General features: G+C 37.8%; 2 protein-coding genes across 3 annotated transcripts; both read right to left on the minus strand.

Annotated features, from left to right (window-relative positions):
* Positions 1-274: 274 nt before the first annotated feature.
* Positions 275-8,025, minus strand: LOC141764285 (caspase-6-like). Of its 2 annotated transcripts, none has more exons than XM_074629356.1 (9): positions 7,924-8,025; positions 7,607-7,648; positions 5,081-5,123; positions 4,816-4,965; positions 4,624-4,700; positions 3,819-3,994; positions 3,536-3,680; positions 797-2,260; positions 275-718 (listed from the first exon to the last, which is right to left on the minus strand). In XM_074629356.1, the coding sequence occupies exons 1-8, from the start codon at positions 7,952-7,954 to the stop codon at positions 2,025-2,027; spliced, it is 900 nt and encodes a 299-aa protein (XP_074485457.1). In that variant the 5' UTR covers positions 7,955-8,025; the 3' UTR covers positions 275-718; positions 797-2,024. The 2 variants fall into 2 exon arrangements, with proteins under 2 accessions (XP_074485457.1, XP_074485456.1); XM_074629355.1 differs by having other exon boundaries at positions 275-713; positions 780-2,260.
* Positions 8,026-9,252: 1,227 nt separating this feature from the next.
* On the minus strand, positions 9,253-15,148 carry pla2g12a (phospholipase A2, group XIIA). The gene is made up of 4 exons (XM_074629357.1): positions 14,706-15,148; positions 13,724-13,800; positions 12,678-12,843; positions 9,253-10,629 (listed from the first exon to the last, which is right to left on the minus strand). The coding sequence occupies exons 1-4, from the start codon at positions 14,920-14,922 to the stop codon at positions 10,511-10,513; spliced, it is 579 nt and encodes a 192-aa protein (XP_074485458.1). The 5' UTR covers positions 14,923-15,148; the 3' UTR covers positions 9,253-10,510.
* Between the last annotated feature and the right edge of the window lie 90 nt (positions 15,149-15,238).

Genomic DNA, 15,238 nt, shown 5'->3' on the forward strand with positions numbered 1-15,238 from the left:
ACTTTATTCTCGAAATGTTTGATTTTCTTCCCCTCAATGTGGCCCTAATAGTCTTTAGTACATTTGCTCTTTGTCCCTCACTGCATTAGACTTATATACTATATACTCAGACTATAAACTGTGTTACCTTCATCACAATGCTCAAATGTTTTGCAGCTCCAGACAGATTTCTTTTTTTTTTTTTTGCCTAAAATGGCTCTTTGATAGTGAAGGTTGCTGACCCCTGCTTTAGAGGATGGAGATGAAATGAAATAGAGACATCACATGAATACAGTTTTTGCCACAAAAAGAATGTTTTATAAAACACTATGGGGAGCAAAACAGTACCTAAAATGTCACACGGATTTTATTATACAAAGTCACAACAGTAAGACCACAAAAATACAAGATCAATGTGTGCTGGTAGCTTAGTATTTCCTGAGTCATAGATCATGCGACACAGCTAGAGGTGTTTCAGGTTTACAGTACAGCTTAAAAAAACACCTCTCCTCCCTGAGGGTCTTTCCACACAGGTGTTTGTTGCCATGTTGGGTGCAAATACGCATTATGAAATGTCGTACTGTAAACTGCTACAACACAAAGAACAGCACAAACATGAATTCCCTTTTGGATGGAGTGAGCTAGAAGACAAACAGCATGTTTATGTGGTGCCTGAATGTGAGAGATATAACTTGGTCATTGGTGCTTCTGGAGAGATAATAAAGTATTAAACCCTGACGTGAACAAAATCATTAGTGACCTGGTTGTCATGCTGTTATGTCACCTGCCTCGCGAGATACAGTTAGTTGAAAAGTATTTTTTTGGCTTGTAGACATTCCTGACACTGATTTGACATTTCCCCCGGAAATGTCAACTTCTCACCTTGTCAAGAAAAGTCGGCTGCAGAATAAGGCAACATTTGTGTCGTACCACAGTAGTTTAAACTGGATTTAAAAAAGCATGCAAACATGTGACAAAAGGCTAAGAAAAGAACACAGATTGTGGTCCACATTAATCCTGCAAGTGCAAAGTGTGTACTGATCTACAGGGGTTGGACAAAATAACAGGAACACCCTAAAACATAATGCAATCTAATCCAACAGGACCATACATCATGGTCTCAAAAACTACCCTCAACACATAAAATTCACATTATATTCTAATAATTTATTATTGGATATGAAGTCATCTTCATGCTGGACTTTTGGGGCCAAATTGGTTATCAGAGAAATAAAAGAATTATGGTAGATATTGGCAAATATATTTAAATATGAATTCAGATCTTCCCCATAAAATAGTTTATGTAAGGTTGTGAGCCACCGTGATCCTGATGTTTGTCATCCCATGATCAATTTAGTCAGTAAATGACAGTCAGAATATATGACATTTGCTGTGTAAAAGTGCCTCTGCTATTTTCCCTAAAGGTTGATGTTTTATTTTGTTAAATTATATCAACTTTTATTATGTTAGAGAGGGGTTTTTTTTCTGGCATTTTTTGCCGAGATCCTTCACATTTGATTATCAGAGAGTTATAACAGATATATACTAGATATAAGTAATTCAATTTTGCAGAACTATGAATACACATGTTTCTTACAGACTACAGTGATATAGTTCTTTGCAGACTCTGCCAAGTCTGCTGAGTATTATAAAGTTTTGAAACCAGCTGGGCTGTTGTGTTAGATTGCATTATAATATCTACTGTATGTTTGCATTCACACAGGAAACCAGAGCAGTGGAAACCAGTAAATCAAATACTGTAGCATGATTTCTGCAAATGCAAAAGCGATAAATGAATACACAATTTCGAGGAACGTGAGGTTTAAGAAGTGGAGTGGTCAATACAAGTTGTTCCTGTTATTTCATAACTGTAAATACTACAACTGCCAATTAGCTGATTGCTCAATGCATTAGTGAATAATAGTGTTCATGAGAAAAACACAGTGTAGGCCTAGAGAAAAAAAATCTTTAAAATCACCCAGGAGACTCGGTTTCCCAGGTATTAATATAAAACCAGCTCATCTTATGACTGAGGTCTGAAACGGTTACTGTTTTGGTCGTAAGTAGAGTTTCTTGGTGAGCATTGAAGCAAAGCAAGGTACTTGCTTCTTCCCGATGGCGTTCCGGTCACTACTGTTCCCAACGCTCCTCATTGACACTTTCCTGTTGACCAGCGTCAGTAATTCTGTGAATTCAAGGTGGTTCCCATACTTTTGAAGCAGCTCACACAGATCCTGGACATACCAGGAGCCGTTGACGGTCTCCCGGTGGGAATAGTATCCTAACAAACAACACAGGCGACAGGATAGGATAGTTAGTGACTGAACAGCAAAAAAAAGGACATTTAAAAGTGGAGTGTGTAGGATTTGCAACCAACTGAAACTTCTCCCGTGTGCCCAGGGTGTAGGAGAACTATGATGGCCGACGCTAAAACATTGAAACCCAAATGGCCCTCTCTAGAGCCAGTGTTTGTCTGATCTGGGCTACTGTAGAATCATGGCGGCCGGCTGCGTGAAGAGGACTCACTCCCTATGTGGATATAAACGGCTCATTCTAAGGTAACGAAAACACGACTCTTATTTTCAGGTGATTATACACTAAAGAAAAGATACTTATTAATATTATATTCCATTTCTGCCAATAGATCCCCCTAAATGTATGTAAATGACTTAAATATACGGTGGCCCTGAGAGCTCAAAGCACGTCAAATTTAAATGCAAATAGACAAAACACCAATTTGACGTCACATGGGCAGCCTTTATAAAAAATACTGCAAATAGAGAAAACACAACCAAAAACAGAATTGTGATGCAAGTAGCACAGACGACAACAGAAACTGTTTCCAGAGGACACTAAAAAATTATGAGCACACCTGGGACACGCTTGTTGTTGCCATGGTATGTGGCTTATGAATTTATTGAGCTGACAAAATGATTATTAATAGTTGTTGTCAGAAACCGTAACAGGGGACAAGCAACTACTGGTCAGGTAACAATGATGAAACTGCTGCCTGTCCTCTCATTGCAGAAAGGATATGTATACATTTTAAAACCATGGCAACAACAACTGTGCGTTACAATACCCATACTACCGTACTATTTAATATGCCAGAAGAAAAAGATTGTCCCAATACATAGTTTGTCAAATGCAGTATGATGAAAATATTAGGATGTTCTATTACATCTGGTCGCATTTTGCAGTATGCAAACCAGCATGCTTTTCTGGCTATTCTGACCCACAATCCTCTGCGCAGCCGATACATGAGCAAGAGGGTCAAAGATCGAGGTGCAATGTTCTGACGAAGTAGTATGTCCCGATTGTATGCATACTGCATGCTACAGTACGTACTTTGTAAGGGCAGCTGCAGTACATACTATAAGTAAAAGAAAAGATATGCGATTTGGAACGCAGCACAACTGTCCCCTGGAAACAGTTTGAGTTGTAGTTTGTGCTATTTGCAGTGCGTTTCTGTATTTGCTTGTGTTTTCTCTATTTGCAGCATGTGTTGCCTGCGACAAGAGCAGACTAAGAAATTGAAACATCCCCGCCGACTCACCTTCAGCCACAGAGTAGCACATGATGAAATCGGCCCCAGCAGGGAGGGTGTGTACGGCGCTGGCGTCCACTACCACCTCATTCAGCTCGCTGTCCACGGCATCACAGGCAGTCACTGGTTCATCGTGCTTGTCTCCGCGGCATGCCTAGTGACGGACACAGCCACGTTCACTTTGACTCTATTTATAAGAACTACGGATTCCCAAGTAAAGCATTAAAAAAACATGTAACGCTGCATGTTGTCATATGCTGATGGATTTGACTGGGGTTTCTTTTGCGTGTACCTGTAATATAAAGATCTTCGGCTTTCCTACGAGGCTTCTGCACTTGTCTCCTTTGAACAGGGATGTGATATCCTGAATGCTGATCTTGCCATCGTAGGTGTAAACGTGATCATTCTCGCCGTGGCTCAGGAAGACGAGCAAAAAGCAGTCTGCGTCTGAATGGTTGGCCTCTGCGGCTGGAGGGACATCAGGTATTTGTTAGTTGTTAAACTACAGTACTGATGTTGTTCTGCCTCGTGAATATACACCGATCAGACATAACATTAGGACAGCATGGGCACCCTGATCGATCTGCGGTTACGCAGACCCATATGCAATGTGTTCTGACACCTTTCTATCGGAACCAGCATTAACTTTTTCAGCAATTGGAGCTACAGTAGCTCTTCTATTGGATCGGACAACACGGGCCAGCCTTCGCTCCCCACGTGCATCAATGAGCCTCGGGTCTGACCCTGTCGCCGGTTCTTCGGTTTTCCTTCCTTGGACCACTTTTGGTAGGTCCTGACCACTGCAGACCGGGAACATCCCACAAGAGCTGCAGTTTTGGAGATGCTCTGACCCAGTCGTCTAGCCATCAAAACTTGTCCCTTGTCAAAGTCGCTCACATCCTCACGCTGGCCCATTTTTTCTGCTTCCAACACAAAGTTCAAAGTTCAAAATGTTCACTTGCTGTCTAAATAACCCACCCGCCATTGTAACGAGATAATCAATGTAATTCACTTCACCTGTCAGTGGTCTTAATGGTATGGCTGATCGGTGTATATTTAGTAATTTGAGTGTCATAAGTGATCATGCACGCGCTTACCTTCACTGATTTTATCCAACACGTCCACCTGTTTGTAGTTATCACAAGCCTGAACATCAAAGTTGAGATCCCTCAGTCTAAGAGAGAGGTGAAGGAAAGTCTTACAATCACTGAACAAGTACAGACAAGTTCATAAACACACAGTAGCAGAACGTAATGTTCCCTCTCCAGCGGGTGGCTAGGAAGTAATACCTTTTCTCCAGGTTGTAGCGGTCTGCATTGGTTCCATGCCGGTCATTTAACCCCAGGCGCCAGAAGAAGCGCTCCTGGTTAAAGATGAGTGCAACGCCTCGGTGTTTGTTGTCCATCTTGTACTCCTCTGCAGGATCCAGAGCTAGAGAGCTGTTTCATGATGAAAAAGAGCACAGAAACAAAGACAACATTAGGCGGAGTGCTAAACCAGAGGGAGGTGTGAATTTCACGCTGATAACCACACAAACAAGAGGAAACAGTTTACCTTCTGATGAAGGCATCAGTCTCTGTTAGGTTCTCCATGCACGCTATAGAAAACAAAACATACATGAATAACCCATGCAACAATGTGGAATATACTAAACAATGCACTGAAAAGTCTGACTTTACAGCTTTTTTTTAAATATCACAAATGTGTGGTTGAAGTTGCCAAAAATACAGAGGAGGAGGATTGAGCTTTTCAGGCTTCTTTGTTAAGCAGCACAACTACAGGTGCATGAGTTGCTCCACTGCTGCTGGTATATGGGGTCAAGCAGCCATTGTTCCACCAGCTTTAGAGTCACTCATGGCCTTCAATAGCTGGGTGACAGGTGGAGAAAGATGGCAAAAGCTGCTAAAAGAACAGAGGCCAAAAGTGACACCTCCATATACCCCACCCTACAGATATGTAGGTCAGACTTTGTGTGCTAAAGGCAGCAGCTAGGTTGTGTTTGACAACTTGGAAGATATTATATGACTTTTAAAAAACATGTAAATCAATATTTGCACATATCTTAGCTTGTATATAACCAGTTTTTGGCAGTTTATGAGTTACACAAACCAATAAAGTCACGCAATAAAGCCCTACCTTCATAAAAGGTTATAATGTTCAGTTTCTTTTTTTACTGAAGTGTATATTCAACCTAATGGTCATTTTGGATGCTGTACACTGAGAGGTGTTTCTAATTGAAATTGAATTGAATTGAATATATAAATATATGTACTACTTCTTTATGCACACTACAGTCCTGTTTACACCTCTGTATATGTATATATATATATATATATATATATATATACACACTGTATATATTTTAGTACTTCTCATTATTACATACTACATGCCTGTTTACACCTCTGTTTACATATATTACTTTTCATCATGCATATACATGCATCCTGTTTACATTCAGTTTTCCCATCTGACATACTGTCATCAACTAAATTACAAATGCACATTACTATTTTATATTTAATTAAGTCTATATTTAAGCTCTATATTTTAACTGCACTATCGTATGCCTTACATTATCATTTTTACTTTTACATGTGTGATTTCTCCTCTTATATATATATATATATATATATACACATATTTTATGAGTATTGTTGAAGGAACCTGAGACCAAAGATGTTCATTTCCAATGACTGCTTTGCTGGAATTGACAAATCACAAATAAACCTTGCAGCAGACTTTAAACCTTAATAATTAGTGTACCCTCATTGACAAATAAATTGGGTGGACAAATTATTAGAAATCGTTGTCAATATAATATAATACAACAACAGCACCACAAACACAGCCCTCCAATGGACCATACAATTGAATCAACACCTCTGTAAAACAGCTTTTGTTCCTTTTAGCAAGGTGCACCTTTGATACCCATTCCACCCAAAAAAAGCATATTTTAGATCCATGCTGATCAGTTGTCTAAATGGCAAACGATGACAGTATATGTGGGGAAATGACATCCTGTCTTCAGCAATAATCGAGGCAATTTGAGTAAATGATTAATCTCACTCACTGTAAATTGACTGTACTTTGGCTTCACTGATAATAAAACCTGCTTTCTTTACATATTTACCCTGTTTTGTTTCACTTTTGCTTTTTGTTAAGAGCAAAGATGATTCACCAGAAACTTGAATAACACTACACAAGCTTTAAACAGTGGTAGTAACAGTGTAAAATACTGTCATCAACTAAATTACAAATGTACATTACTATTTTATATTTTTAATTAAGTTTATATTTAAGCTCTATATTTTAACTGCACAATTGGATGCTTAGATTATCATTTTACTTTTACGTGTGTGATTTCTCCTTTTATATTTATATATGTGTATGTGTATATGACAGGATATGTGGGGAAATTACATCCTGTCTTCAGCATAATCGAGGCAATTAGAGTTAATGATTAATCTCACTGAATGTAAATTGACTGTACTTTGGCTTCACTGATCATAAAACCAAAATTATTCTTTACATATTTACCCTGTTTGTTTCACTTTTGCTTTGTTTTTTTTGTTTTTTATATATATATATATAATATATGTTTATTGGGTTTTCTTATTTTCACAAACACAATAAGAATAATAATTAAAATTAAAAAAACAACAACAACAAACAAACAAACACTGGTACAGCTCAGATCAAAAAATGTATATAGGAGGTCATAGGAAATAGTTCATAGTGCAGGGAATACAAAGGATATATGAGTTCATGTCCAAGAGACTCCTTGTGAGATAATGGAGGAGAGATCAGGTCCAATATAATTCAGATATTGTAGATCTGATCTACTTTGGCATGTATAATATTTGTGAGATATTCCAAAGGGACCATCTCAAATATGACTTTACTCCAGCTTTGAACAGAGAGTTTCTTATCACTAATCCACTGTAGTAATATATGTTTTCTAGCAGCAAATGTAAGAAAAATAAACGTTTGCTTTGGTTCAGAGCAAAGCGGATTGAGCAGAAGCTTTAATAACACTACACAAGCTTTAAACAGTAGTAGTAACAGTGTGTAACTCACCCGCCCTGTCTGTTTCGGTCTTGTTGCCTCTAGCAACACTTCCTGGGAAAGTGAGAGAAACAGAGATAAAGTCCTGACATTGAGAATGACATTACAAACCTGTCAAACATGTTGTACTGACGTTGTGACTGACTTTAATGAAACCAGACTGATAGTAAAGGTGAGATAACTCCTCTGTAAGAACACAGTAAACGATAGTAAACACAGAGCTGCTACATTAACAACATGTATTGATTTTTCTAACTTTTAAAAAGTCGCACACAGAAGTCCACAAGTTATATCTACTTTTAATTAACACATATAAGTGGATTCCTTACCTCTACCTCCGTCTCCTGCCGTGTTTGACATGTTTACAGGTTGTCTGTCTTCACTCCGACTGACTCCACTGAGAAATGAATCTGCTTCGTCAAGGCAACACCGACGAGTCACCACGTAAGCCCCTCCCCCCTCGGAATCTCATTGGCTGAAAGTGACAACCGGAGACCACGATTGGCTCTCACTGCCTGTCAATCAAAGGTCAACAGCTGCCAGGACTTCCGTGTTTGCCATAAAGGCCTATAGAAAGGAGGCTAGGACATGCGTCATCAATACGTCATAGCTCGGGGGTACCACACATGCGCAGTATAATCTGGTCTGCACTAGCCAATCAAAACGCACGACCGCAGCTTCAGTTACACTGCGCATGCGTCATACCCCATACCCCAAGACCGATGCCCACCCGTGTCCTAGCCTCCTTCTATAGGCCTTGGCCGCATTGCAACCTTGCAACAGCGACTCATCAAACATTTAAGTACAGGGATTTAATATATAGTAAACAACAAAAAAGTGAGATTAAGGTTAGTGCATCCGAAGAAATTACGAGGTTTTAACATCTAATCCACTCTTTTCCAGTGTCTTTCAATTCAATTCAATTCAATTTGCTTTATTGGCATGACTGTCAGGTGAACAATATTGCCAAAGCGTCAATTCAATAATAAATAAAAATAAAAAAAGAACAAAATAAAAACAAAAACATATATATACATATATACAATTCATTCAGCAAATTACAATATGTAGATATTTTAAAAGAACATGCATGGAAGAAAACAATAAAGAAGTAATTCATGTTTGTTGTGTCAATAAAACAAACAAATAAAAAACAATTAATAACAATATATTGCAATATCAAAGGATAAATGTAAAAAAAAAAAATGAAGTAGCGGAGTAAATAAAAGGCAGAGTGTGAGTTCCATCTATAATGTGTTGTTGTTGTGGATGTCTCTTAGGCTGTGACATGCACTGACATATCCTGCAGCTTCTATGGCGATGACATTATTTTCTCCAAGTAGATGTATTTTATTTTGGTCAGAGAGGGAATCAAAATCTTGGAGTTTACATTTAATTTTTGTAAAGATTTTTTTCCTAATTTCTTCATATGTGCTACATTGTAACAGGAAATGTTGCTCTGTCTCCACCTGTCTCTGTGGACAGAGCTTACACAGCCTTTCTCTCACATGAATAACTTCAAATAGATGTGTGTTTTTCTCTTGGGATCAATGGAAGCTGAGTCACAGATCCTCAGTGGTCCCTTGACTCCACTCTGAACGCTTCTTACAAGAAACAGTTCATACAAAAATGTCTAAGATGACAGCTGACACACAGAATTATCAATAAAAGCATGTTTATTTATTTTTATGACAGTTTAACACAGCTTTTCTCTACAGTGTTATCACATTGGCATCAATTGAGTGCACCAGTGCATTCCCCATCATGTCATATTTTACAAATATTTTACATATTTTCTAAAGGGAAAACCACCATTGTTTTTAGATGCTGTAGAAACAGATATTATTGTATTATTATTCATCACATGTTCCTATTAGTGTTATGGGTGGGGGGACGGGCAGTAATGTTTTATTTTATGTTATTTCCTAAATAATGTATTGAGAGTTTCCTGGACAGAACTATATAAATGTTGTGCTAATACAGGGAAATAAAGACAAAGGTCTGAAACTGTTATTTTAGTGAAATTATATTGTTATGCTGTGTTTAAAAGCTGTTAGTTGGTCTCCAGTAGCGCTGCAAGGATTTATCACTCAGTTGTCAACAATTGAATTAATCGCCAACTATTTTGATAATGGGTTTGAGTAATTGTTTTTAAGAAAAAGAAATCAAAATTCTCTGATTCCAGCTTCTTAAATGTGAATATTTTCTGGTTTCTTTACTCATTTATGACAGTAAACTGAATATCTTTGAGTTGTGGGCAAAACAAGACATTTGAGGACGTCATCTTGGGCTTTGGGAATCACTGATCAACATTTTCAGCGTTTTCTGACACTTTATAGACCAAACAACTAATCAATTAACCGAGACAATAATCGACAGATTAATCAACAATGAAAATAATTGTTAGTTGCAGCCCTAGTCTTGAAAAGAACTTCCGAAGTACAGCTCAATTTACATTGTCTGTGTTTTACCAAAAATCCGTGCCAAATTCCATATTTCTTGTTATTTATTATGAAATTAATTAATTTCATGAATTATTAGGAAGTTACAAATCCATAAAATAAAGTGTTGGGTGTTACCCAAGCATCCAAAAGCCAGGGAAACCCTGAATACCCAGTTTCCAGTCCATCACAGGACAAACACATTACACAGTAATAACAAAATATAAATAATTAACTGCAGGAAAGCTATTAACTGTTAACTGTCCTCTTGGTATTTTCACATTCACTTTGTCTAATAGATGGCTACATACATACTACAAACTCCAATAAAAGGGCGGTGATGAACACAAGTCAGTGCAGGCCAAAGATGTTCCATCCCTGAGACAATCTGAAAGGGATCTTTATTGCTGGCATCCCTCGGTCAGTGTTGTTCTTATGAATCAGTCCGTTCCCCAGTCTTGATCCTGCGGCGGTGTCACAGTTCCTTTTTCACTTCATACTGACACACACAAGACTCTCTCTGGCTGTCCAGGTACGGCTTACATCCCATGTGCATAACAGCGTCAAACAGCAGAGTCACCGCTGACTCACAAGCTGCCAAGAAGGACAAGAGAGAACAAGAAGACAAACATGAGGTAATACACAACAGGGGAAAGGTGAGCTGCTTTAAAAACATGCACCTGCTAACACCTCACTGTAAGTGAGTCAAAAACGGTTTTGTGTGTATTTAAATATAGCATGCATTATTGATCAAATACAGGTTTTATTGTAGATTAAAGTCGCATTTAATGTTTACTTTTGTTTTAAGAATACAATTAAAATGCAGCATAGAGAGCCAAGTGGCAATACAGGTTTGATTAGAATTTAATTTCATGCTCAAATATATAACTTGTGATATTTACGAAACCGTTGTAAGGATGAGACCAATACAAATATACTAATTTAATTCATGATCAAAATGACAAGCTTAATGTTGTGGTTATGAGTCAAGATTTACAATTTGTAAAAAAGTAGCTCTATCTTACCATCTGCTGGGCATACTGTGTTTTACAACGACACTTGCTCACTTAACTTGCACAAGCTCTGTATCTTTCCTATTTATCCTTGAACTACAGCAGAAATTAATTTGTTGATTTTATAAGATGTAAATGTAAAATTTCACAAATGTCTACCACTGAAGCACAGCTTCTTTCCTAAACTTTGTTCTAAAAGTTTGCCGTAGTCCACCGCTTTTTAAGTAGATTGCATTCTCTGGTGCACCGGTCCTACATTCGATTATAATGTATACTATAGACCCTTTTCACAGCAGCCACCTTGACATGTCATTGCACGGTGAACGCAGGTGTAATTAATAACATTAATTGTGGAGCTGGTATTGTACATGCTAGCTCACTGGAATGGCTGTGACAATAAATAAGATGGGGCCATAATTAATTTTAACATTTACACCTGTTTTTACACTGTAATGACAAGTGGAGAAGGGCCTGTTGTGGAGAACTAACTGTAAATATACAGTATCTACATGTTGCTGGCCCTGCTGACTCAGTACAGACATCACAAGGGGGGGTTACGGTATACAGAGCACAAAGTATAGGCTTCTTTCACAACAGACATTTGACTTGTCATAGTAGGAAAATCACAGGTGTTACTGATAACATTAACGAAGGCTCTGTTCTATTAAAGTGTCCCAGTAAGCAATCAATATTATTTTATTATTTACACCTGTGCTTTTCCTACTATGTCAACACACACGCTTACATCGGCAACATCAGAACAAAAGAAAAACTAAGAATGCAAAAGAACTTAATGTTTCACTGCCACACAGTGCCTGACACTGATATGATAATGATAATGTGATAATCATGATAAATTAAATGTATTATTTGATAAGACATGATAATGTACAATTATCTAAAGGCCATCACCTGATTCTCGTTAATCTGGTTCAGAATGCAACCCCATCTCATCCTGCATCTAATTTGAACATGATGGCCCAAACCCAATGTCCCCTCTGAGGCCTTAAATCCTGAACCCTCAGGGACTTAACTGACATCACCTGGTAAATGGCTGAGTGTGAGAGGCTGCAAGGGCTTGAAATGGTGTAAATATGAATGGGACAGCACTTTGCGGCGACATATCACATTTCCTTGACGACGCCAATTGTAGGTTTTTATTTGATGTTTTTACGCCTGATTTGAACGTCTTCCAGGCTCTTGCCTTACGAGACGAGAGGTCAAATAATCAATTTACTTGTTTTTGTCAAACTTCATTAAGCAAAATGAAAAATTAATGGTTGATGAATAAACCAGGTGAGTAATATAGTCTAATGCTTTCATTTCTCTGATTTTATTTGTTTTTTATGTACCATCTTAAGCCTTTAATGTTAATGTGAAAATTTTATATAATTAATTAATTTAATGTCACAAAACTATGAATTGTGGGTAATTCCCTCAGGCAGAGTTGGCAGAAATGCGGACTTACGGAAAGTGTTCACAAAAGGCTCAACATGTCTGCGAGAGAGCCCCTCAAGTACTTGATGATTTGACAGTGGGTCAGCCCTAAACCCTCAACGGAACATGCCTCAAAGTGTGTGAGTCTGTGAGTGTGGATATTGAGATCAGGCCACTGGCTCAGCCTCTTACCTTGGACACTCTTGGCCAATCCCAGAGTCTTTTGCACATTCCTGCAGATGGTCTCGAGGCAGTTCTGGAACTGGTCATCACAGTCGTGCTTCTCACGGCCGCAGGTGTCATAGCAGCGGTCATGTTGGTTACAACATTTGGTCATGGACGGGATGCCTATGTCAAACTGGACAAAATTTGTCACTCTTTATAATGTATTTTAGAATGACATTCACATGATAGGAGACACACATTTCCCTCAATTCAAAAGATGTGATAATGGTTCAGTGATTTGTTGGTAAAATCTGAAAAATAATGTTTCAGCAATGACAAAAGGTACAACTCACTAGTCCAAGTAAGTTTTTTTAAACAATAAATGAAACATAGCACAATCGCAAAGAGAGAACCATTCCTGTCCATCGCTCAAATGTGTGAAAAAAGATGAGGAAAATATAGATAATCATTTTTAACAAAGCCTGACTGATGCTGGTTTTCTGAGCCCAATACCGATATCAATATTTGAGAGTTAGAAAAACCTATAACAACACATTGGCCAATATCTGTTTTTGTATTTTTTTTATGTTAGCGCATAACATAAAGGAACATTTTTATATATGGATCCCTTAAAATTATGTTATTAAAGAGTTGTGCCCAACATATGCGCTAAGCGGTAGATCTTGAAAAATAAAATTACAATACTCTTGGGTGTGCCATCTATGGAATGGTGACACTGTTAATAAATTATCTCAAACATATATTTGGCATGTCTTTACTGCGATTTCTTGTTACTTATCAGCCAATATAATGCCAATACCAATATATGTGCATTAGACTGATATCAGCCAGATACATATTATTTTATACTTTGTTATAATAACGTGTACAAACATGTTGTATAGTGTGTGTACACATACTTTTGCAATAGAAAAAAAATCCACACATCAAACTATAAAGCTAAAATATTAGGCAACAGTCAATGTACAAGAATAATGCAGTTTGGGTTGCTGTGTATATCAGGAATGTTGTTGGTGTAAGAAATCTCCAACCTCCCAAACTGTCAGATCTACCTGAAATCCAAACAGCGGGGAGCCACATCCGTTGGGTGGTGGGTTCTTGTATCCAGGGCGAGCTGCCGGCTTGTAACCTTTGAGAGAGAGGAGCAAAGGTGAAGATGTTTCCTGTTCTGTCAGACAAGTTATCTTGCTGTCAGAGATAACCACATTAGTACACCACTATTAAATGGCTTACTGTGCAGCTCAAGGGGTGATAATGTATATCTTCTGGCTCCCAGGTGTTATATAAACTCAGCATTCTTTCTTTCATATTGACTTGACACATAGCAAGAAAAAGCACAGGTATGAATAATATCCTTAATATATAATATATCCTCCTGAGACCCAGCCCATTGACATGTGTCCTCTGTAGTGGACATATCCTCTTACTCTTTTGACTTACTCTATCAACCCCTGGTGTATTGTTAAGAGGACATCATTGGCTTTCCAGTGATATGGCATGTGTTTTTTTTAATCAAGTTAAATGTATTCTTGGTTTAATATCACTCTACGGCCATAATCTGTTCATTTTTTTAAGTCTTTTCACACTGAAATTTTCCTGTGGTCCACTAATGGCTGTAAAATAGAAATTAAAGTTTAAAAAGCCTAAATTGTAAGATTTTCTTTTAACCCTAAATAGGAAGGAAATCACACACAAAAATGTAATTGAAAGACTTTTTTTACTCTGTTCCCAGGAGGATATATAATATAATAATATCCTTAATATATATATATATATATATATAATATAATAATATAATAATATCCTTAATATAATATATTATATAATATATATATATATATATATATATATATATATATATATATATATATATAATATAATAATATTCTTAGGTGTGTACTAGTAAGCCAGCTTGTATGATACAAGGCACTCCTAAATGAAACACTATTAGTGTTATTAGTTACACATGTGTTTGACAAAATCAACTGTTCCCTTGGAGAAAGAGAGAATAAAGAAAAGCAGCTGTCTTATTACCATCAGCGCACTTATAATGACAGAGCCCGTCATCTCCTCCAAACAGGTCCAGTGCTGCGTTCAGGTACGTGTCGATCTTGTGTATCCCGTTACGGATCGTCTTCAGAGTCATCCTCCAGTCTGGAGTCTCTGGCTCTGGTTGGCAGGCAGCGCGGTGGAGACATCCACAGCAGAGCAGACTCAGCAGGTAAACACAGGTGTGACTATAGTAGTGCATCGTCCACTTCACGTTCAGAGCCAGAAAACAGCGTTTCCCGGCACATTAGTGTAATTAAGGCCGAATTATTCCTCAAAATGTTGTCTTGGTAGCATCTTAGGTTTCACTTCTTCTGGTTGTTTTCATTTCTTACAGTCACCTGGCAGGTGAGAACCAGAAAGAGCCTATACCTGCCGACCTACAGCAACTGTGGGTGTCGTTTCCGGGTTTGACGCTGCCACGTGACTACTGATAAACCAATGAAGATGATGTCACACGTTGCAACGTCAGCAAAGACAAAATAAAAGTCTAATAAATAAATAGAAAAGTCTGTCTC

This window comes from Sebastes fasciatus, chromosome 3 (assembly GCF_043250625.1).
Source record: "Sebastes fasciatus isolate fSebFas1 chromosome 3, fSebFas1.pri, whole genome shotgun sequence".
Lineage (NCBI taxonomy): Eukaryota > Metazoa > Chordata > Actinopteri > Perciformes > Sebastidae > Sebastes > Sebastes fasciatus.

Coding starts and splice junctions, on each gene's coding strand:
- pla2g12a (XM_074629357.1), bottom strand. CDS start 14,922: ATGCACTACTATAGTCACACCTGTGTTTACCTGCTGAGTCTGCTCTGC. Junction 13,801..14,705: donor TCATTATAAGTGCGCTGATG/GTAATAAGACAG, acceptor TCTCTCTCAAAG/GTTACAAGCCGGCAGCTCGC. Junction 10,630..12,677: donor ATTGGCCAAGAGTGTCCAAG/GTAAGAGGCTGA, acceptor CCTTCTTGGCAG/CTTGTGAGTCAGCGGTGACT.
- LOC141764285 (XM_074629356.1), bottom strand. CDS start 7,954: ATGTCAAACACGGCAGGAGACGGAGGTAGAG. Junction 7,649..7,923: donor GGCAGGAGACGGAGGTAGAG/GTAAGGAATCCA, acceptor TCACTTTCCCAG/GAAGTGTTGCTAGAGGCAAC. Junction 3,681..3,818: donor CGAAGATCTTTATATTACAG/GTACACGCAAAA, acceptor GTCCGTCACTAG/GCATGCCGCGGAGACAAGCA.